Source organism: Periophthalmus magnuspinnatus, chromosome 1, assembly GCF_009829125.3.
Source record: "Periophthalmus magnuspinnatus isolate fPerMag1 chromosome 1, fPerMag1.2.pri, whole genome shotgun sequence".
In the NCBI taxonomy this organism is placed as follows: Eukaryota; Metazoa; Chordata; class Actinopteri; order Gobiiformes; family Gobiidae; genus Periophthalmus; species Periophthalmus magnuspinnatus.
The window spans coordinates 26,155,249-26,177,244 of record NC_047126.1 but is presented as its reverse complement, the minus strand read 5'-3'; the positions used below and the strand labels follow the sequence as shown (position 1 = coordinate 26,177,244).

The 21,996-nt window shown below is 38.3% G+C and overlaps 1 protein-coding gene across 1 annotated transcript; it reads left to right on the top strand.

The window, feature by feature from the left end:
- Positions 1 to 4,029: 4,029 nt before the first annotated feature.
- LOC117377415 (ectonucleoside triphosphate diphosphohydrolase 7-like) lies at positions 4,030 to 21,848 on the top strand. Its single transcript, XM_033973815.2, has 14 exons — positions 4,030 to 4,194; positions 4,497 to 4,583; positions 5,922 to 6,089; positions 7,818 to 8,023; positions 8,948 to 9,098; positions 12,681 to 12,784; positions 12,885 to 12,944; positions 13,597 to 13,745; positions 13,946 to 14,109; positions 14,459 to 14,660; positions 14,978 to 15,097; positions 15,783 to 15,868; positions 17,155 to 17,316; positions 18,811 to 21,848. Exons 2-14 carry the CDS (start codon positions 4,576 to 4,578, stop codon positions 19,028 to 19,030), a joined length of 1,800 nt encoding a protein of 599 aa, XP_033829706.1. The 5' UTR covers positions 4,030 to 4,194; positions 4,497 to 4,575; the 3' UTR covers positions 19,031 to 21,848.
- Positions 21,849 to 21,996: the final 148 nt, after the last annotated feature.

Sequence of the window (21,996 nt, the reverse complement as noted above, 5' to 3'; positions counted from 1 at the left end):
ACAAAAATTAGGTAAGAAGATAATAATAATTCCATAGAAGCTGCGTTTTGAATATTTACTCAGTGTCTTACCACTGTTTCTCTTTCTTTTTCCATGGTGACTGGTTTGGAGGGGCCAGCTGTGGTCCTGTGATCTAATGAAGCTGACGAGAAAAACGTGCCTCCACGTGCAAGAACTGATCACAAACATTAGGTAAGAAAATAATAACTCCATAGAAACTTCTTTTAAATGTTTACTTAATGTCTTAACACTCTCCCTTTCTGTTCCCATGGTGACTGGTTTGGAGGGGCAAGATTTCGTCCTGCGACCTAATGAAGCTGATGAGAAAAGGCGTGTTTCCAGAAGATGACGCATGAGAGCTGATCACAAACATTAGGTAAGAAGATAATAATTATATAGAAGCTGCTTTTGAATATTTACTCAATGTCTTAACACTGTCTCTTTCTTTTTCCATGGTGACTGGTTTGGAGGGGCAAGATTTCGTCCTGCAATGAAGAATGAAGAAGTGATGTGAGGTGATGATCAGAAGTGACATATTGAAGCTGACGAGAGGAACTGTGTCTCCAGAAGATGAAGATGAAAAACAACATGGAGCTGATCAGAAGAGTACCTTGAAAAAATGTCTGGAAATCTGTCAATAAAGAGAAGAACTGTGATTTGGAATTATGTTTTTTAAGGGTTATACAAATGTAAATATTTTTTATACAGTTTACTTAAAAGGGCATTATGTAACTTTTCTGGTGGGAAGTCCGCTACATGCTTGTCTCCTGGAAAGCTACATAGTATAAAAACTCAGCTATCTTAACATTATAAATTATGGCTTTTTTTAAAGTGCTAAAAAATTCAGTTAAAAACTGAGCAGGGCTGCCTCTCCACAGATGTGACTTGTAACTTGGAGGCATCAACTGTTTGTCTCTATGGAGATAGTTAGGTTTGCTGTCATACTGGGGAGCATTCTAATCAAAGCAATAATGTGTCCAAAGAAACAAGCAGGTGGTGCACCCTTTACCAGAAATATGAATTTGATTTTCTTGATTGCCATGACAACGCAGGACGTTACCTTAGATTGAAAGAATTAATATAAATAGCATTAATACTATTGGTTTAACAATAAGTAGAGCAAAGATTGGAGACCGGTATAAATGAAATGATCAAATTCTTCAAGAACTAAGTGGTCTAAACTGAACTATTGAATTTGAATCAAAGTGGGTGAAAAAAAGAAGACAGACAGACTGCATTTTGGAGGATTTGTTGGTTCTGTGCTGGCATCGTGTGGCCAAAGCTGCACAATACTTGGTAAATTTGTTGACACAGTTTTTATGCTCAAAATTAGCCTTTTATTTGTCTAGAAGAGAGGAATAAATGTATAGATTAAACAGTGAACATTTTTTGCTGGTCCTGTCTGTGTAGGCTGTAGCTTCATTTTGATCACAATCTAATACATCTCTGACGCAAGACTTCAATTAAACGGGGATTTAAATTTTTTTTTTTTTTTCCCCCAAGTAGTACCACTATTTTATTGTTGCAAATGTCTGAATGTCATAGCTTTGTGTGACATCACATCTAGTGACGAATGTTGAGATGTCATCACCTCTCTTGCGTGACGTTTTTGTTTGTTTTTTCACATTTAGCCAGTTAACAGACACACACTCACATATATATGTGTGTGTGTGTGTGTGTGTGTGTAAACTGGCTTAATGTGAAAAAACAAACAAAACCATGAAGCATTCTCGGTAAAGTAATAATATATCCTTGGAGAAAAAAATGATGGCAAGAATGGAACTAAATGATGACATTAGTATTCTACCATTGACAATAGGTTGATCTGTGTACACTGCACTTGAAATATGTATCAGTGCTAAACATATGGCTACCGATTCCCCCTCGCCAGAACAACTTTGGATCATCAGTGGCACACTTAAGAATGACTTTTAGTGCACTCTGGCCTTTCCTTCATTGGAGAGGCTGCTTCAGAGTGGCATACAGACACTTCTCATTACAAAGGAAGAAGAGGCTTGTCATAGGCTGTCCATCAGCTGGTCAAAGGTTTAAGGCCACAGCCTTTAAAAGTCCAGATCTCTGCAAAAGATTGCGATTTTTCTGTCAGGTATCCACATTGTCATGGCGTCCTGATGGCAAAGGCAAAAAAGCTTTCTCTCTTTGAATGTGGTCAGATTGTTTAGCTGCATTAGTAAGGCCCCTCGCAGCGTGCCATTGCTGCTGAGGTTAGACACAGTAAGACAATCATTTTAAACTTGAAGATCCTGAGGGTTTTGGGAAAAAAGAGTCAAGTGGTAGATCCAAAAAAAATGCCACCAGTCCTTAGCCGAGGATCTGATTGGCTGTCTCAAAAAATGTCTCCAAAGACCTCATCTCCTTCAACGGCACAAAATTCCCCCCTTGGAGTTTGCACGAGAACACCAAACATGGGACTTTGAAAGGTGGAAGAAAGTTTTATTCTTTGAAGAGAAAAAATGTCCAATGTTACTGGCATGACAAGGAGATCCCACCTGAGACGTTTTCTACATGGCACAGTGGAGGGGACGCCATCATGATCTGGGGCTCTTTTTGCTTCAGTGGAACAATGGAGCTTCAGGTTGTGCAGAGGCGTCAAACGGCAGCTGGCTGTGGAGATGTTGCAGGGGGAATCCCTCATGACTGAAGGCCATCGTCTGTGTGGTAATCACTGGGTTTTTCAACAGGACAATGCTGCAGTTCACAACACCCCCTGACAAAGGACTTCTTCCAGAGAAATAACATCACTCTTTTGAACCATCCTGCATGTTCCCCTGATCTAAATCCAATTGAGAACATTTGGGGTTGGATGGCAAGGGAAGTTTACAAAAATGGACACCAGTTCCAGACAGTGGATGCCCTCCATGAATCCATCTTCACCACATGGAGCAACATTCCCACGAACCTCCTAGAAACACTAGCATCAAACATGCTGAAACGAATTTTTCAGGTGATTAACAAGACTATTTTAGTTTTTAGTTTTCTTGCAATTTTTCAACTGGCCTTAAAATTTTGATTAGGAATGTATTTTTTTGTCGTCTGTGTGCATTTAAAATGTAGAAACTACATTTAAAAAAAACAAACAAACAACAACTTTGAAAGGCAGTGTGTGTCCAAACATTTCACTGGTAGTGTACATACTGAAGACATAAAACATATGAAGAAAGATATGTGGAATTATGCACCAAAGACAAAAATAAATTACTTAAGTCAATTAAATATTCAGCTGTGAATGCTTCTCTTAATGAGCTTTATGATGAAGTATCTGAAATGGTATTCACTTCAGTTTTAGATTGAAATCTAAAACAAGTTTTTGAATTGTTGTAGAGTTTATTTTTATTTGCTACAAACCATACGTCTCATTCATGGTTTTGATGCCTTCAGTGAAAATCTACAGTGCAAATAGTCATGGAAATAAAGAAGAAACATAATGAAAAAGTGTGTCCAAACCTTTAATTGGTAGTGATTATACTAATTCACGTTTTTTTGCATTGGGGGATGGGAAGTTTAAAATGCTCTTGTGTTTGCATAATATGCCCTTTAGGGATGGATGAAGATCTTGTGCCACAAGATCACGTGACACAAAATTGCCATTGTACCACATGTGGAACATTATCTTGATTGTTTTCCCTAGTTAACATTTGGCCTGGACAAAAAGGTTCAACTATGAGTTACACCTCTTGAGAAAGTGTAGATCCAAAAGGCATGACTGCACTTACAGGAAAAAAAATATTAAATTCAATAAATCCAAAATGGTGAGGCCAAAATTGTGAACTGAATCCTTCCTATAGGCAGTAATAATGTAATATTACAATTGTTTTGCACTCGTGTAAATACTTTTGATTCTCTTCTCCCAGTCGAGTATCAATAATTTGAAGGGTTATGTTCTGGGAGTTTTTTTATCTGCTGTTTTTTTTTTGTTTTTTTTTTTTTAATGAGACCCCTTTAAGATGGCGCAGGCCTACGCAGCTACGTAGAGATGACGCATGCGACGTACGTAAAGAGACCGGAAGTATTTTCTGGTTTTGGTCTTGCCTCTTTCCTCTCTGCTGCATTCGCCTTTCGGTTCTGTTATCCGTGGATTTGACGATAAACGAATATTTTTTAGATTAACGTAGAATTACACGTTTATTTCCCTCGCGGATTTAGCAGTGATGGCGAAAAAAATACGAGTTTTTGGTAAGTTTGAGCTTGTAAACACAACGGGACCGGCCGGCTTGTTGTAACTACGTGGTACTAAATCTTCTTTCATATACATCAAGAAAACAGAGAAATCAGACATTAACGGAAAAAATATATGAAATAACACTATCCTGACGTGTTTAAATGTGTTGATTTATAACTTAATTTGATAACGAAATTACCTTATGTAACAAAGAGTTAAACTTGAGCCTGGATTTAGCAGCTGTTGTGAAAAGACGTTGGTAGTTGAAACTCTGAGTATAAACTGTGTAACATGTGATTTGCCTCTTTCCCTACAGTGAGCTAAAGTTTTCCTGGAAGTGAATAATTGGAAGTTTTACGGCCAAAATGAGGTGACACGTTGTGCTGTGTGGACTTATGGCAAGGTAAAAAAATTAGACACATTACACGATTTTTGTTATAATCTGGTACAAAAGCTATCAACGGTTGCATAACAAACTAACTGAAACAATCTAGATGAAGCAATCACTTTTAAAAGCATAATGTTAAAATGATCTATCTTGCATTTATTTAATTGGAGGAGTTTTATAGCTCAAAAATACCTCGAAAATCAGGCGTTCGCACTATGAGTATGGGTTGCCTCTCCACAGATCTGACCTGTTGATATTTTGCAGATATATATCACGCTGGAGTGTTCTACATTTATCTCTGTGGTGGAATGTTCAGCAATTACCATGGTGACACAATGCAGACATTAGCAAACATTGTCAAAAGTCTTAAACCAGTCTGAAACTCAAAAAAAGAAAAAATACAAAACAACACATCTTCAGGAACCTGTGATCAATACGAGCGTTCATTGTCATGTTTGGGTGTTTGATTTTCATCAGAAAAGGTGAGACTGACTAAATAAAATGGTAATGGTAGGCAATGGTAGATAGCTTGTGACTAATGTTAATTTAGAGGGACTTGTTTAACAGCACAAAAAGCTCACCTGTTGTATATCCAGCTAAATCAGCTCTTGCTGGACAAAAAAAGCATAGATTAAAGTCTAACTTAACTAACAGAGCTTCAAACAGAGCAGTGCCCCCACTTAGCATCACACCCCCAGGGAATGCTGATGACATCAGCTGCAAACTATCAGTAACGTAACCTGTTGGCGTCATGTGCGTGTCTCTGTGGAGCTAGATAAGTCTGGTGGCATACTAGAACATTCCAGACAAAGGAATAACATCTCCATAAAGACAAACTAGTTGGGGACCCACCACCAGAAACTCAGTACACCTTTAAGGCGAAGGACTGGCATGCACTCTTTAAAAGAGATTATTATTTTATAATATTATTATTATAAGATTATTGAAATAAAATGTAGACAGCAAAATCTGATCACTCACATCAGATTTTGTTTCTGTGTCATTTAAATACTTTTAAAGGTCTAGAAAACGGATAATAATCAAATGTCGGTGTGCATTTAAATTTAGCCACTGCAGGTGGAAATAAACTTGCATTTAAAGCCACATTATGTAACTTTTTAGCTAAACAATAGCCAAAAATAAAAGCATGTTTTTTTCATTTTGGTTGTGTTTTTAATACTGGAAAACGTAAACATGCATCCTTACACTGTGTGGGTTTGCATCTCCACAGTTTACATTGTAAACTGAATATGAAAAAAATAGTAATACAAAAAAGCATATATAATCTCAATCACAGTTCTAAATGAACATTATTTAGAGCTAACCTGGACACCATGTATTTGATGTGTGTAGGATTACGCTGTCGTGCGTGCCAGCCTCCTGGTACTGCTCTGTGTCCCTGCTCTCTCTGGGTTGTGTGCCCCGACAAAGATTGGTGCTTCTGCTGCTGCTCCTCTGCTCCGCTCTGCTGCTACTGCTGATGTGGAACCCTACGAGGAGACCCAACACACAGCAAAACAAGTGAGAGACTATGTACACTCTTTATTTAGACAATACAATGTGATTCAACATTAAATCGTAGTACTTTCTTTTATATTCCCATGTGTCCTTATATCTGTGTAATCCCTCAATCATCCAGGTAGGTTCCATAGTGGTCCCTGGGGGTATACTAGTCTATGTGTACTTGTTCTGATACAGCTCAAGTTCATTCTAAAGCTATTCAATGAAGGTTAATTTCTGTCCTGTGAATGTGACTTTTTTGGTATTGATACTTCAAATGAGTATCTGCTAGTTTAAATACTAGTTTTAGTGTCACTTGGTATTAGATTTTTTCACTAGTATTCACATGCATATATTAATGGTACCCAGCCCCAACAAAGCATTTGTCAACATTTTCTTTCCTGTGCAAGTCAAATGTCTCTAGTTACAATTTTGTGGTTGGAGAATATAGTGGAAGAATATAACTAATCAGGGAAAGGATTTGTGCATTTTCCTTTGATATTTATATGGGTCATTCCACAAAATCTGCCATTTCAACTTTGAAAATTAAATTGAAATTTGGAATTTTATTTTATTTTAATTGCTTAAATATGTATTAGTTTCAAATGAGTGAATATAACACAGAGCAGCGTAGACAATATTATAGAATAATTCACATTTAAAAATTTACTTTAACTGAAATGTTATGACTTTCGATTTCTTTGTAACACAAAAGGCACCAGTTTTGCAGAATGGCACATATGCTACAAAAGTTGATTGTGATTCTCATGGCTAGAAACATATGCATCTTGATCATTACATTGCACAGCTCCCTTAGTGTGTATATGAGTATGAAGTGCGCAGTGTATGTGAGCTGTTATGCAACATTAGATGCGCAGCCCACACAGATCTACCTCAGCTAAAAATATGAACAGAACTGATAAGAGGTCACACAGAATGAGAATTATCCCAGCTGCTTAATATAACCTTGAACATAACACTGCATAAACTGCGTGGAAGAGAGATACACACTTTAATAGGTACTAGGATGGTCAAAAGTATTGAAACTAGATATTCTTTTGACCAAGTATCTACACAAAAAAGTCACATTCATAGAACAGAAATGAACCTTTCCTGAATAGCTTTAGAATGATCTTGAGCTATATTAGAACAAGTATAAGACACATAGACTAGTATGGACCACTATGGAACCTACCTGAACGATTGAGGGATTACACAGATATAAGGCCAGATGGTAAAAGAAAGTATTACCATTTAATGTTCAATATCACATATTGTCTATTTAAAGAGTGTTTTATATTATCATCATGACATCTGTACTGAGTATCGATTCTATTCCTTAGTATCGAAATTGAGTTTGAATTTTTTGTGACATTGCCAGGTACCAGTCCTTAAAAGCCATATGTTAGGTGAACATTTGAGGTGGTTTTCTGCAACTGAACTTGCTTTACTTGAATAGCCTACATGTTAATAAAGTCAAAGTCACTCTCTCTCTCTGGCTCTTTCTCTCTCGCCTCTCTTTCTCTCTCCCACTCTTTCCCCCCATTCTGTTCTCTCTCCCCTTTATCTCTTATCTTCTCTCCCTCTCTCTTTGCCCCTCTCTGTCCCTCCATCCCTCCCCCTCTCACTCCTCTCTCTTGCTCTCACCCCTCCCTCTCTACTTCTATCACCCACTCTTTCCCTCTCTTCCACTCTCTCCCTTCTCTCTCTTCCTCCTTCTTCCCTACTCCCTCTCCATCTCTGGCTCAGATATCTGTCTATAGCTGAGTCGCTGGAGGTGACAGATGTTGAAAACCCGACTCTAAACTACGGCGTTGTGGTGGACTGTGGCAGCAGCGGGTCCAGAGTGTTTGTTTACTATTGGCCTCCTCACAATGGAAACCCTCACACACTCCTCGACATACGACAGATGAGAGACAAGGAGAGGAAGCCCGTTGTGCTCAAGATCAAACCAGGTAAACCTGGAAGAAAACACCAAAAAGTACACAACCAGTTAAACATTTGAATAAACCCTCTCACACAGAAACCTTTTTCTTTATATTTACTACTTTCTACATTTTAACATTTGAGACTGTACAGGCACGTGGCAAAGCAGCACAGACTGTACAGGTGATTAGTAGATTAATTCAAAAAATAGTTGCAGCCCTAAAGTATCCAACACTTTGCCTTATTATGAAGCTCACTGAGAGAAAGCCAAGGGTTTGTATTGCTTTCGACAAAGTCTCCTGAAATGGTTTTCACTTCACAGCTGTGACATATCAGGGTCAAGAAATGCCAAAAAAGTGCAAAGCGGTGATCAAAGCAAAGGGTGGATATTTTTTTTAAATCTAAAACATAATTTGAGTTATTTTGAGTTTATGTGTGTGTGAGTGGTTCCTTGATGTGACTCTTTGAGTGCCTTGAAGGTGAAAAGCGTGTGTGTATGTCCTGAGTGGAGAGAGAGAGAGACTCATGGGTTTGGACCTGTATCGTGTCTCCCCGATTGCAGTGGGTGTGATTGACAGGTGGATTAACCAATCAGAAACATGCATGCTCTATTCCAGTAAAAACAAACATGGAAATTTAGGAGTAAAAAGAAAAAAAATATGCAAAGGACAGAGAAACAGCAGATTTCTGATTTCTTATTTTTTTAGAGAGGAGATGTCTTCTGCGTTTAAGGGACACATTAGCGTCTGTGGTTGGGCCAATCCAAGTTAGGACGGAGGTTTCTCAGGCAATCAGATTATACTCTTATAAGGGGAGGAGTTGTTATTTTGAATTAATCATTATGTAAGAACAGGACAGAGATTTTGAACATACATGTTCTCTTTTTTTAAGGTCACTTCTTTCTTTATTGAAATGTTGTTTAGTGTAACTGAATTGCCTTTTTCTGTTGACAGGGATCTCGACTCTGGCTAAAACACCAACTGCAGCCAGTGACTACCTGCAGCCTCTTCTGAGCTTTGCTGCAGCTCATGTCCCCAAAAACAAGCATAAAGAAACTCCTCTGTATATCCTCTGCACCGCGGGCATGAGGCTGCTGCCAGACAGGTACACTGACACAGGGACACAGTAAAACACAATGCAACACAATACAATACAATACAACACAATGAAACACTACGTGTTACAGTAGGAAAATTAATTTAAACCAAAATGTACTCCAACTGTACTCTAAAATTATTTGGATCAGATGGTTTGACTACTTAAAGAATTTGTACAGAATTTTATTTACTTAATCTTTGGTACCAGTACTTCATAGTAACAACCGGTGGTTTCAATCACAAAACATGGGATGACTATACCTCATCCCAAGTCTGCTTCCTAAAAATGTGTGTATAGTCTGCAAAGTCCTTATAAGAAATGGCCTGAGCTCAAAATGACACCGCCATCCAGCCTCGCTTGTCTACAACTAAAAGTGCATAGGGCAAAAACAATTGTACTGTTTTGCCCTCTGTTTTCAACAATAAATATGCAAGATATAATTTATTGCTTCCACAACTGGTAGTTTAAATTGTCATTCTGTGTTTAGTTTGTACCTTTTTATTTATGTTTTCCATCTCAGTGTTTTCCAGTGCCTTGTGTGCTCAAGTTGTACGAAAATAGAAGGAGGCCTTGGATGGCTGCTTGCATGTGGTTGAGAGTTAAATGTCAATCACTTGAGGGAAAGGTTAAGGGAAAAGGTTGTTAGATACTGACAATTGGTTTATTCACAATAGAAATGTGTAGCAGCGTGGAACCACTAACAAAATGCAACACAACACAATAATCACGTTTTTTATATACAATGACTTGCAAAAGTATTCATCCCCCTGGAACTTTTTCACATATTGTCACATCACAACCACAAATTTAAATGCATTTTCTTAGCATTTTATGTGAATGAGCTACACAAAATGGCACACAAGTGTAAAGTGTAAAGAAATATTTTACAAGATTTCCCAATTTTTTTTAAATAAAAAAAACTTAAAAGTGCAGTGTGCAAAAGTATTCAGCCCCCTTTTTCTTTAATGCAACCCAGTTGCTTTTATTTTATTTATTTTAATTAGGACAGTGCATATTAATCAACATGTCAACAAACAGCATCAATGTAAATATGCCAGAATTAGCACAATACCTAGTTTACATCCGTTGTCCTAAGGCAGGTCAAAAACAGAACATTTAAAGAAACACACAGATGAGACAAAAGTGCACACAGACATGCCAAAGAAGTTTTAGAAGTTGCCTGATGATTTTGGAAAGATGAAATTTTGACCTATGACTAAAAAGAGTCCACCTGTGTGTAATCTTGTCTCAATATAAATGCAGCTGTGCTGTGAAGGCCACAGAAGTTTGTTAAGAGAGTGTTGGGGAGCAAACCACAAAATGAAGTCAAAGGAGGACACCAAACAGGTCAGAGAAAAGGTTGTGGTGAACTTTAAAGCAGGACTTGGATCTAAAAAGATTTCCCAAGTGTTTAACATCTCAAGGAGCACTGTTCAATCCATCATCCGGAAATGGAAAGAGTATGGCACAACTGCAAATCTACCCAGACATGGCTGTCCACCAAAACTTACAGAACGAATAAGAAGAGCACTCATCAGAGATGCAGCTAGGAGGCCCATGATGAGTCTGGAAGAGCTGCAGAGATCCACAGCTCAGGTGGCAGAATCTGTTCACAGCAGAAATATTAGTCGTGCACTACACAAATCTGGTCTTTACGGAAGAATGGCAAGAAGAAAACCATTCGGAGGACACAGCAAACATGTGGGAGAAGGTGCTCTGGTCTGATGAGACCAAAATTAAACTTTTTGGCCTAACACTATGTGTGAAGGAAAACTAACACTGCACTCACAATCACTTTGAACACCCCATCCCCACAGTCAAACACGGTGGTGGCAGCATCATGCTGTGGGGGGGCTTTTCTTCAGCTGGAGAAGGGAAGCTGGTCAGAGTTGATGGGAAGATGGATGGAGCTAAATACAGGGTAATCTTGGAAGAAAACCTGTTGGAGTCGGCAGAAGACCTGAGACTGGGGCAGAGGTTCACCTTCCAGCAGGACAACGATCCTAAACATAAAGCCAAAGTGACAATGCAATGGTTTAAAGCAAAACATATTCATGTGTTAAAATGGCCCAGTCAAAGTCCGAACCTAAATCCAATTGAGAATCTCTGGCAAGATCTGAAAACTGCAGTTCACAAACATTCTCCATCAAATCTGACAGAGCTTGTACTATTTTGCCAGGAAGAATGGGCAAAATTTTCTGTCTGTAGGAGTGCAAAGCTGGTGGAGACATACCCCAAAAGACTTGTTGTCAAGAAAACTCCATTCTCGATGCGCTGTTTTACCAAAAAGACTCAATACAAGTGTGTTTTATTCCAACTCTGATCAGAGGGGGAGGAACAAGCACAGACACAGACCTCTGTCCAAGTACCTCTCCACCCTCCTTTGTTCAGTGTGGGGTTTTATTCAACATGTGACGTACAATTCTACAACAGATAACATACATTCCATAACACAAACTTCTTCCTTTTAAGGTAACATTCTTCTTTCCAAGGGCCCCCCCAACATGTTAAACAAAATATCTCTGTCCAGAGACATCTCCTGGTTACTCCTGTTTACACAAGGCCTCTGTTCCTACCACACCATATGAGTCCCATACTCACAATATAAGCATATAGTTAATTAATGATAAAAATGTAAGCATGGTTTTATTCACATTTGTAGCTGTAACTGTAGCAAAAAGCAGTTCCACAAAGTATTGACTTAGGGGGAGGAATGCTTTTGCACGCTGCACTCTTTTTTTTTTTTTTTTTTTTTCTGGAAATGATGTATAATTTTCTTTCTACTTCACAATTATGTACCATTTTGTGTTACTTATTCAAATAAAATGCAAATAAAAAAATATTAAAATTTGAAAAAGTTCCAGGGTGATAAATACTTTTGCAAGCCACTGTATATAATATGTTCATCAATATCAATGTCATCAATATATTGGACTGGGACCTTGACAAACTGTACTGATCCACAAGGACTTGGACACGATAACTCACACATTACAATATGTAACAAAGAACAAATTCAAATTTCAAAATAATTAAAGTGGCAAAAGGTTTTTAACGGCTGTCACTGAAAGCGATTGGCAGAACATCATAAGAAATATTTCAATCGGACAAAATGTAACAAGCCAAAAAATCTAACTTTCCCATGTTTCCCTCAACAAATGCACAAAGTGCTTTCCTCTATACGTTTTTCACAAACTAAATAGTATTTTTGCTAATATAGGCTGAAGTACGTATTTGGGTTCTTTACCTTTGGCTCTGCACATACCTCAGTGGTGCCCTGTCTTTGATTTGGCCATCAGCAGGCGGGCCCTCTCGTACCATTGGGAGTATGCCAAGATGGAGTCTCATGGGTTTTGTGAACTCACAAATTTCGAGAGAATCTATTTTGCTGCGCAAGGTTAATGTAATTGCCCAAAAAGTAGAACAATGAATTGGAACGTATTTGTGTAAGACTCCTGATCTGCATTGATTCTATATGATGTAATAAGACTAATCACATTTTGATCTGACATATTAGTGCTTTATGTGAACAGTCTTTACATATTTCTATTTGTTGCATTAGTGAAATTTGTCCTGTTTCTTCTTCAGTGAACAGGTGGCCATCTTGGAGGACATTGTGAGCGACATTCCCCTGGAGTTTGACTTCCTGTTTTCCGAGTCTCATGCCGAGGTCATCTCTGGAAAGCAAGAAGGTCGCACAAATAACTACACTAACAGACATATTTACACTGTTTTTACACCTTAGTACTACTAGAGCAGTACTTAGGTTTGAGTGTTCCTTTTTCTTATCAGGAGTGTATGCGTGGATTGGTATCAACTTTGTTTTGGGTCGATTTGATCACGCTGAAGTGGGTGAGTGATATGTGCTTTTTTTTAAACAATTATCACGCATCAGCCACAATGTACTTATGTAATTTCTATTATTTTTAATCAAGATTTAGTCAATAAAATGTCAAATTTGTCTTTAATGGTGCTACATTACACAAAATTGACTCCCGTGAGCTTTTAGCCATGTTATAATGTTGTTACCTCATCAAAAACATACCTGGAGTTGTGTTTTGTTTCATTCACACATGTTTGAGTAACCCTGGATTATTAGGCTGTCTGCATTCCCAAAACTCAAAATGCTCTGTTCCATCTTGTGAAGTAATTTTAAGGTTAACAGCTATTTGTAGCCTAAATTGAACTACTAGACAATACTAAAAGAACCATAAATTATTGCCCTTGGTAAAAATATTTTTGTTGTTCAGTTGAGATTGTCACAGAAAGTCTTAATATCTGCTGGTGTACCATGAAGCAAAGTAGTTTCAATGAGGCTAAACATCACCTGGAGCTTCAAAGTTAGGCAAATCCACGGCTTATATCATTCTACTAGTGAAGGTGTATGGAGTTTAAAAATACAGTGAAGCACTTCCTGTATTACTCTCTTGTTTTGTTTTCCTTCAGTTTTTATCCTTTTTTTTGTCATGTCGTTATGTAAACTTGATTATTGTTATTTGTTCAGACGACGCCACAGTAGAGGTCACAACAAGTTCACAGAGCCGTCAGCCAATCAGCAGGCGACGCACAGTGGGCATCATGGACATGGGCGGAGCTTCACTGCAGATTGCCTACGAGGTGCCTGGAGTCATTCACTTCAACTCACCACAAGAGGTCAGCACTGAGACACTGAAGCATAGTGAAAGCTGTATGATGTAATATTTAAAACAGCATTTGCTAAAAAGGGAAAATTTGATCAGGGACTGAAACCAGGGACTGAAACCAGGGACTGAACTAGGACAGAACCAGGAGGACAGAACCAGGACTGAACCAGGAAGACTAAACCAGGCCTAACCTTCTTGTTTCTGTCCCAGGAGGATGCAGCTAAGGGTGTCCTGGCTGAGTTTAACCTGGGCTGTGATGTGGAGCATACGGAACATGTTTACAGAGTCTACGTCACCACATTTCTGGGGTTTGGAGGAAACATGGCCCGACAGAGATACGAGGACCATCTTTTCAACAACACTATCAACAAAAGGTATAGCCCAAAGGTCATTCCAGCTCATTCTGCTCTGTACCTCCTTCTCCAATTTTATTTTCTGAATCGTTGATACACAGAACTGGCAGCATCTCGTAGTGTCCTACTCACTACTGTGATAACGTTTATGGAGACTTCAACTCCCTCTGGGTGCCACAGTTTCTACTGTGGAAGTCAGCGGGCTTGTTTCTTTTATTAGGGGGTTTTAGATCAATATTGCAATTTTAATAATGATCTACAGGTGTCAAATAGTATATCTATATAGCAGACAAGCACAATATGTATTCTTTAAAAACAAAGCAATATATTTACTGGTAATTGTAATTGTAATGTTATTTTTCCATCTCAGTCATTCCCAGTTCGCTTTGGGCCGGACTTCAGACCAGCCCCTGTTCGACCCCTGCTTGCCTGTGGGTTTGTCAGACTCTGTGGTGAGAGGGAATCAAACCCTCCACCTCCGCGGCCAGGGCGAGTGGTCCCGCTGTCAGGAGGCAGTCCGACCTTTTCTGGGTTTGCACAATGGCACAATGTCACCTGGAGGAGTCTACCAGGTGAGACAATGCAAGAACTGAAGCAGGACTGAAGATGATTTTCAATATTAAGTTGTATTACTATCTTTTATATTACCACGTGGCCTTATATCTGTTTAATCAGTCATCCAGGCAGGTTCCATAGTGGTCCATGTGGTCTTATATCATCATTTAGATCATTCTAAAGCTTTTCAGTAAAATGTAATTTCTGTCTTGTGAATGTGACTTTTTAATATCAATACCTGTTCAAATGAGTATCTAGTACTAGTACGATACGAGTTTTAATATTGATTAGCATTTTATTTTCAATACTTTTAATAATTCTAGTTCTTTTTCAGGCTCCGATAAACTTCAGTAACAGTGAATTCTACGGCTTCTCTGAGTTTTATTACTGTATGGAGGATGTGCTGCGGATACGAGGGACCTACGACAGCCACAAATACTCACGTGCCGCATCGGTAAAACATATAGTTAAATGTAGACAAGATTTCATTGGTGGGCATCTGCACACTGTTTTTGTTTTTGCGATCAAGAGGTTTTGGCTCCCATCCATAGACTGTATAAAGAAGTGGACTAAGTGAGTGTGACGTCTTTCATGGCATTCAGCTCATGCTAAATGTATCTCATCGAGGCTACCAGTGTTGATGGAGCCAAATTATGCCCATGCTCGCTTCATATTAGGAACGGGGCAGCTAGCAGGTTTGCTATGTCTATTTATATATTGACTTTATTTCGCCTTGCCCACTTTTGTCTCTAAAGGCTATAATAAACTGCACTTTCGTTGTGGTGGCACTTCCAGTTATGACATATATGATATATAGTACGCTGATTTGTGTAAAATTTTCTATTTTCATGTGACCGAGTCAACACAGCACCAATTCTCTGGGAGTCCTTTAAAATGGCTTTGTAGTCTCCATAGAACTTATTTGCTGTCAAGATCGATGTCAACTTCCAGAATAAGGTGAATACAGTCTATGGATTTATCCTACTCTGAGATGATTAAGACCAACCCCTGGGTATCCTTACATACTTATCCTCAAACCAGTACCATTATATATAAAATGACTTTTGGAAGGAGCCGAAACGTCTTGATTGCAAAAACAGAGTCCAGATTATGGAAATCATTTGTGTTTTGCGCTCCAGGATTACTGCGCCACCCAGTGGTCTATTCTCAAACACCGACTGGACAACAAGCTCTTCTCACAACAGGCTGACCTCAACAGACTCAAGTGAGAACAGTTTTATACTTTATTAAAAGGAGACACACTATGCAGCATAATTTTTTAGAGGGCCCATATTACGCTGTTTTCTGATCTATGTTGTAAGGTTGTTTTGCTCTATTCACAGATGTTTAACACACATATTTTGCATATTTATACCATATTGTTAACCTTTTTTTTTCCTCAAACTGAAAATACTCTGTTCCACCTTGTAATGTCATGTCAAGTGCTCCACTGTGATAATTTCAGCCCTGAAATTTCCAATCTGTTCTCAACAAAAGGTAAAAGGTAGCTGTTAACTTAAACTACCACTTCATTACATCATAAGGTGGAACAGAGCATTTTGAGCCGTGGAGATGTAAACAGATTAATAATAAATGGTTATTCAAACATGTGTGAATGAAGCAAAACATACTGTAGGTATGATTTTGATGAGGTAACAGGATTATAACATGGCTTAAAGCTCACATGAGTCAATTTTGCATAATATATGACCTTTAAGAACTTTTAACCATGTTGTACAGGTTTCCCCACATCATTAAATTATGTATCCCCATATTTAAAGTTTTTGATGCACATTTGACTAATCTTTATTCATCTGCATTCTTTTTTTTTTTTTTTTTGCCTTTGCTCCAATAATTTGTCAGTTACTCAGTCTAGTTTTAGACTATTGCTACTTTGCAGCTGATGTCCTCAACACTCCCTGGGGGTGTGATTCTAACTGTAAGCACTGCTCTGTTTAAGGTCTGTTAGATCAGTTAATCAGCGCTTAACACAATCGATATCAATAGAAATGGCTGGTTTAGTTCAAATTACAACAGGTGAGCTGATTTGTGCTGTTAGACAAGTCTCTCACACATAAAATTACTGTCACAGTTTTTCAGTTAGTCAATGTCACCTTTTTGGTTGAAAATCAGACCTAAATGAACGCCCGTATTGATCACAGACTCCTGAAAATGTGCTGCTTAAATTCATTTTGTGTGTTTTTTTATTATTATTTTTTGTTTTTGTAATCTTATAACCTTTTTAGTAGTTATTGCTAATTATGTGTGATGTTAATGTGTGATGTCCCTGTAAAGTATCAATTTGGAAGTTACCTAATTTTCCTTGTCAAAACCTGTTCAAGTGTGAACAATCAGAGAGATCAGATTCCTCACATCAGATAAAACTATTCACATTACATTTCAGTAAACTGATAACTCCACAAGTCTGAATATGATCAGATCTTTTTTTTTGTGTAAACATAGATGGTAAATATATGATTTTTGCTGATAATTTCTGCCTTTGTGATGCAGGTACCAGTGTTTTAAGTCGGCGTGGATGTTTGAAGTGCTTCACTCAGGGTTTCGGTTCCCTTTAATTTACTCCAGTCTTAAAACAGCACAGCTCGTACAGGACAAAGAGGTGCAATGGACTCTGGGAGCCATCCTCTTCAAAACGCGGTTCTTCCCTCTCAGGTGAACACTCTGAAAAAGTCCAGAAAGGAAGTCATCATGCTTCTGTTAAGAATCAAACAGCAAATGTGTATTCTCTTATTCTTTAGGCAAGTTATATCCTAGTTCTTAAGGCTGTGGACTGGTGATATCAAAAGAAATGAAAATCAGATACTAATTTAAAATAAAAACTAGTATCTAATTAAATTCTAGTATCGAAACTAGATACATATAGCAGGTATTGATCCTAAAAACACCTATTTACAGGACAGAAATTAACCTTTGCTGAATAGCTTTAGAATGAACTTGAGCTGAATTAGAACAAGTATAAGACACACAGACTAGTATACACCCATGGACCACTATGGAACCTACCTGGACGACTGAGGGATTACACAGATATAAGGCCACAGAGGGAACTTTCCATTATCTTAACTCCACAACCAATTGTACAATCATATAAATTCAGTGGCATCTCAAAGCAGAGGCACGGGGCTCTTTAAGGAAATTTGCAAACAGGCAGCGCATGCCAACACTGAGATAAAGAAAGCCATAACAATTCCATAACAGGACTGAGCACATTATAGACCATAATAGCTTGCTTAGAATTTTTTGCCATAAAAATCACTTTAAAGGAAGTATCAGCATGCACTTTTGCCTTTTTTCACACAGCTACCTCTATTTTACATATCCATCCTTTTTTTTCCTTTGATGCATCAAATAACTGACTGGGAGAATCTCGGCGGCACCTGCGCTCTGATTGGTCATCTTCGAGAGACAACATAAGCACATAACCGTAATGACAGTAACATATTTAAAGACCCCCATGCCTCTGCTTTGAGATGCTGTTTGAATTTACATGATTGCACAAGTTGTTGCAGAGTAATGGAAAGTCCGCAACCGCAAAACTATCGGGGGCAATAGCATCCGACGCTATAGAGTTAAAACACAGTTACCTTGTTACACAAGAGATTCAAGTTGTGTTATGCAACTCAATACACCCAATTAAAGGTTCAGCCACGGTCTTGGTTTAACCAATAACAAGGGACCGATACCCGATATTGCTAAATTTTCAGTACTGGCACAGATTTTTGCTACTAGTATTGAAAAAGTCAGATTAAACTCATGAAGTTTAATCTGTCTTTATATAAATACATTGTTTCCTAGTACTTTTTTTCTGCATAAAATAGTTGTTTTTGTATGCGTTGTGGGGTAGTCTTGTGAATGCAGGTTGGGACAGATACATAGAGATACGTAATAATAGTTTTGAGAGCTTTGGCCTCGCTCCCATTTTAGTCGACTAATTGATCGGCAGCACATGTCTTAAATCAGTTGAGAATTTCTTTAGTCACATATGGACTTACTAAAGTTTTGATTTTTCGTGGTGTTCTACTGTTTTGACATTTCAACCAATCAGATTCAAATATTCCTCTGGAGTCAGGTCACATAAATAAGGGAGTCTACTAAACAATCTAAATAATCCTAATCATAATGACCTGTGTCCTGTTGTCTTCTCAGGGATTTACAGCAGGAGTCTTTGCGTCCGAACCCGAACTCAAGTTGGCTGCGCTCGTCCTTCGTCTATAACCACCATGTGTTGTCAGTTTGCATCCTGGTGGTGGCGCTGTCCATCCTGCTCTATGTGCTGAGGCTGCGCAGGATTCACCAGAGAGAACAAAGACAAAACGAAGTGTTAAACCTGCTGTGGGCAGAGGAGGGTGAGGCCCTACTGCCTTGAGACCAAGACCGGGACAAAAACCAAGACTATGACCAGGACCAAGACCAGGGGTCCACCAGAGAGAGTAGAGACAAAACAAAGTGTTAAACCTGTTGTGGGTGGAGTAGAGGGAAGTCCTACTGCCCCGGGACCAAGACCGGGACCAAGACCGGGACCAAGACCGGGACCAAGACCGGGACCAAGACCGGGACCAAGACCGGGACCAAGACCGGGACCAAGACCGGGACCAAGACCGGGACCAAGACCGGGACCAAGACCGGGACCAAGACCGGGACCAAGACCGGGACCAAGACCGGGACCAAGACCGGGACCAAGACCGGGACCAAGACCGGGACCGAGCGCACTCCCCTGTGACTGAGACGAAGAGCGGAACTGAAATTCCATTTCTGTGGTATACTGAGGGTACTCACTGCCAGCTCTGTATACCACAGAAATGGAATTAATTTAACAAGGACTAAGACCGGGACTTAGACCGCTGTGAACCAGTCGAGATGTTTACAGACTCAACCAGACTCTATTTATATTTTCTACTGTGGACCATTTAAACACTAAGAAGCCACTGGACTTTACAATCTGCTCAATTTTGAACTTTGAGCCGAGAGCGGAAATCATGTGAAGACTGAAGATTTAAAAAGGGAACAATCTCACTTTGTGCCACTGACCAAATGAGTTTTAAAACATGCAAGATTTCTATGTAAATATAGATTAAAGGCGCTGTACCTGATTTTTACAGTTTTAAAAAATGTGAAAAAACATTTCAAACGGTTTGCAGTGGTCCAGAGTTGTTCCTCTCTTATCTTATGCATTCTTAGCATCCTAATTATTTACAGCAATGAGTTTATAAGAGTGTTTCATAATTCTCCTAGAAAGTTTTGCTGTCTCATTAAAGCTGACCACAACTAGCGTGCTAATCGTGCATTTCCTGATTATCAGACAATAAAACACCTTATAATTAGATGCAGACAGTATTTTGGCTTCAAGAGATGATTAGACAATATATCTGTACTGGGGCAAGACACATTTCACTCAAATATATGGGAACAATCGGGTACAGGGCCTTTAATTTTTCTGTGTCAGCCCTGCAATTCACGGGTTATACTGCAGGGGACACTCCGTCTAAGGACCTGTGAATGAATGTGAAACTTGTGAATGTTTTTAAGGGTCTGATTTAAGACATCTGTTTGGAAGAAATGTAAACTTGTTTATCCCACAGTGGGAGATTTTAATTCTTAAAGTAATTTGTAATTATTGTAAATGATTTTCTAAACTGAGGGCATGACTCATCAAAGAAAAGATGATGAACTCTTTTTTGTAAAGTATGGTTGTCAAAAGTATCGAAATATATGCTTGATGAATGATACTTATTGATACTAAAACTAGTATTGAAACTAGGTACTCATTTGAGCAGGTATCAATACTAATAAACTCACATTCACATTACATAAATGAACCTTTCCTGAATAGCTTTAGAATGATGTTGAGCTGGATCAGAACAAGTATAAGACACATAGACTAATATACACCCATGGACCACTATGAACCTACTGGACGACGAGGGATTACACAGATATAAGGCCATGTGGGAATATAAAAGAAAGTACTACGATTTAATGTTGAAAATCTCATTCTGTTGTCTAAAGAAAGAGTGTTTTTTATCGTTGTGGTAACAAAATCGAATTTGAAATTTTAGTATCGTGACAACACTATTGTAATGTAAAGTGGTAGTGGACAGGCCATTTTGGCTGATGTGAAGGTGAATTGAAACCATTTTTGAATTATTATGAAACCAAGGTTTCATTTGATGTGTTTTTAAATGAAAATTGTTTTGTAATTGTATTTAAAAGTGCTGTACTTTTCATATGGGATATCCGTAACCTTCTAGTCGCCATAGAGATGTTATTGCTTTCCAACAATGTTCCACAGCATGCCATTAAATTTGTCTGTTGCTTTTAGTTCTCAAAATTGGAAAAAAAACAACATTCTTACAGTGAGTGGGATGTCCTTTCCAGGAGATCTGTAACTTGTCTTGGTCACTCCAGCTGGTTTTCTCCATTATAGAGAAGTGTAAAGTGGGACTAAACACCTAAACTCTGCCCACAACCACATTTTAAATGGAGCTGCTGAACTGGGCAGTACCTGGTGGACTAAAAGGGAGAATGAGGTCTAGGTATAAGGAACAGTAGTAATCAGGGCAGTCCTGCGTGATGTCATGTACTACTTGAAATTGCAGAGGCCATCGATGGCAGCACAAACCTTTAGTCATTTTTGACCATCTGCAAATTTACCTGGTTTGGGCTAAAGTTGCCAAAAAATGATGAGGAACAGTAGAGATAATGCTATTACAGTAGTGAAAAAAGTGGATTTAGTGTTTTAGTGTATTTCCATAGTTTTAATTCTATATTGTAGAACTTTCCTGGCAAAGCTCTTTCATCTCCATGGCAACAAGCAGGTGGTTTATTTCAATAATAAATTTGTTATAATTAATTGATTCATATATTTTTCTCAAGCATTCCTAAAAGACCATCTCATTTACCCAAGACCAGTTAAAAGTTTGGCCATAGTGTAATAATGCAATCTCTTTGTTGCTCTGCTGTAACTTTTCAAACCATTCCAGAAATGACCTCTCAACTTCTGTATAATATGTGTTCTTCTTTCACATGTCTTACTGTACATTTTCTTTTTTAACTTTGGCCTCTGAGCCACAAATACTTACGAAGCAATCAGATGTGGGCTGTGTGCAATTTACTCTAGGAACAAAATGGACGCAATGAAATATAAAATCATCTCATTCCAGTGCAAATAAAGAGTTATAATAGAACTGTATGTGGTGTTTTTGTTGCCTTATAGAAAACATTTAAACATTCTGGAAATATATTTTACAGTTTTCACCTCAGTTAATTTGAGCTAATAAAGAAACAAAAAAGGGCTTAAAGTTAAATCTCTTCTTTATTTTTTACCATATAAAT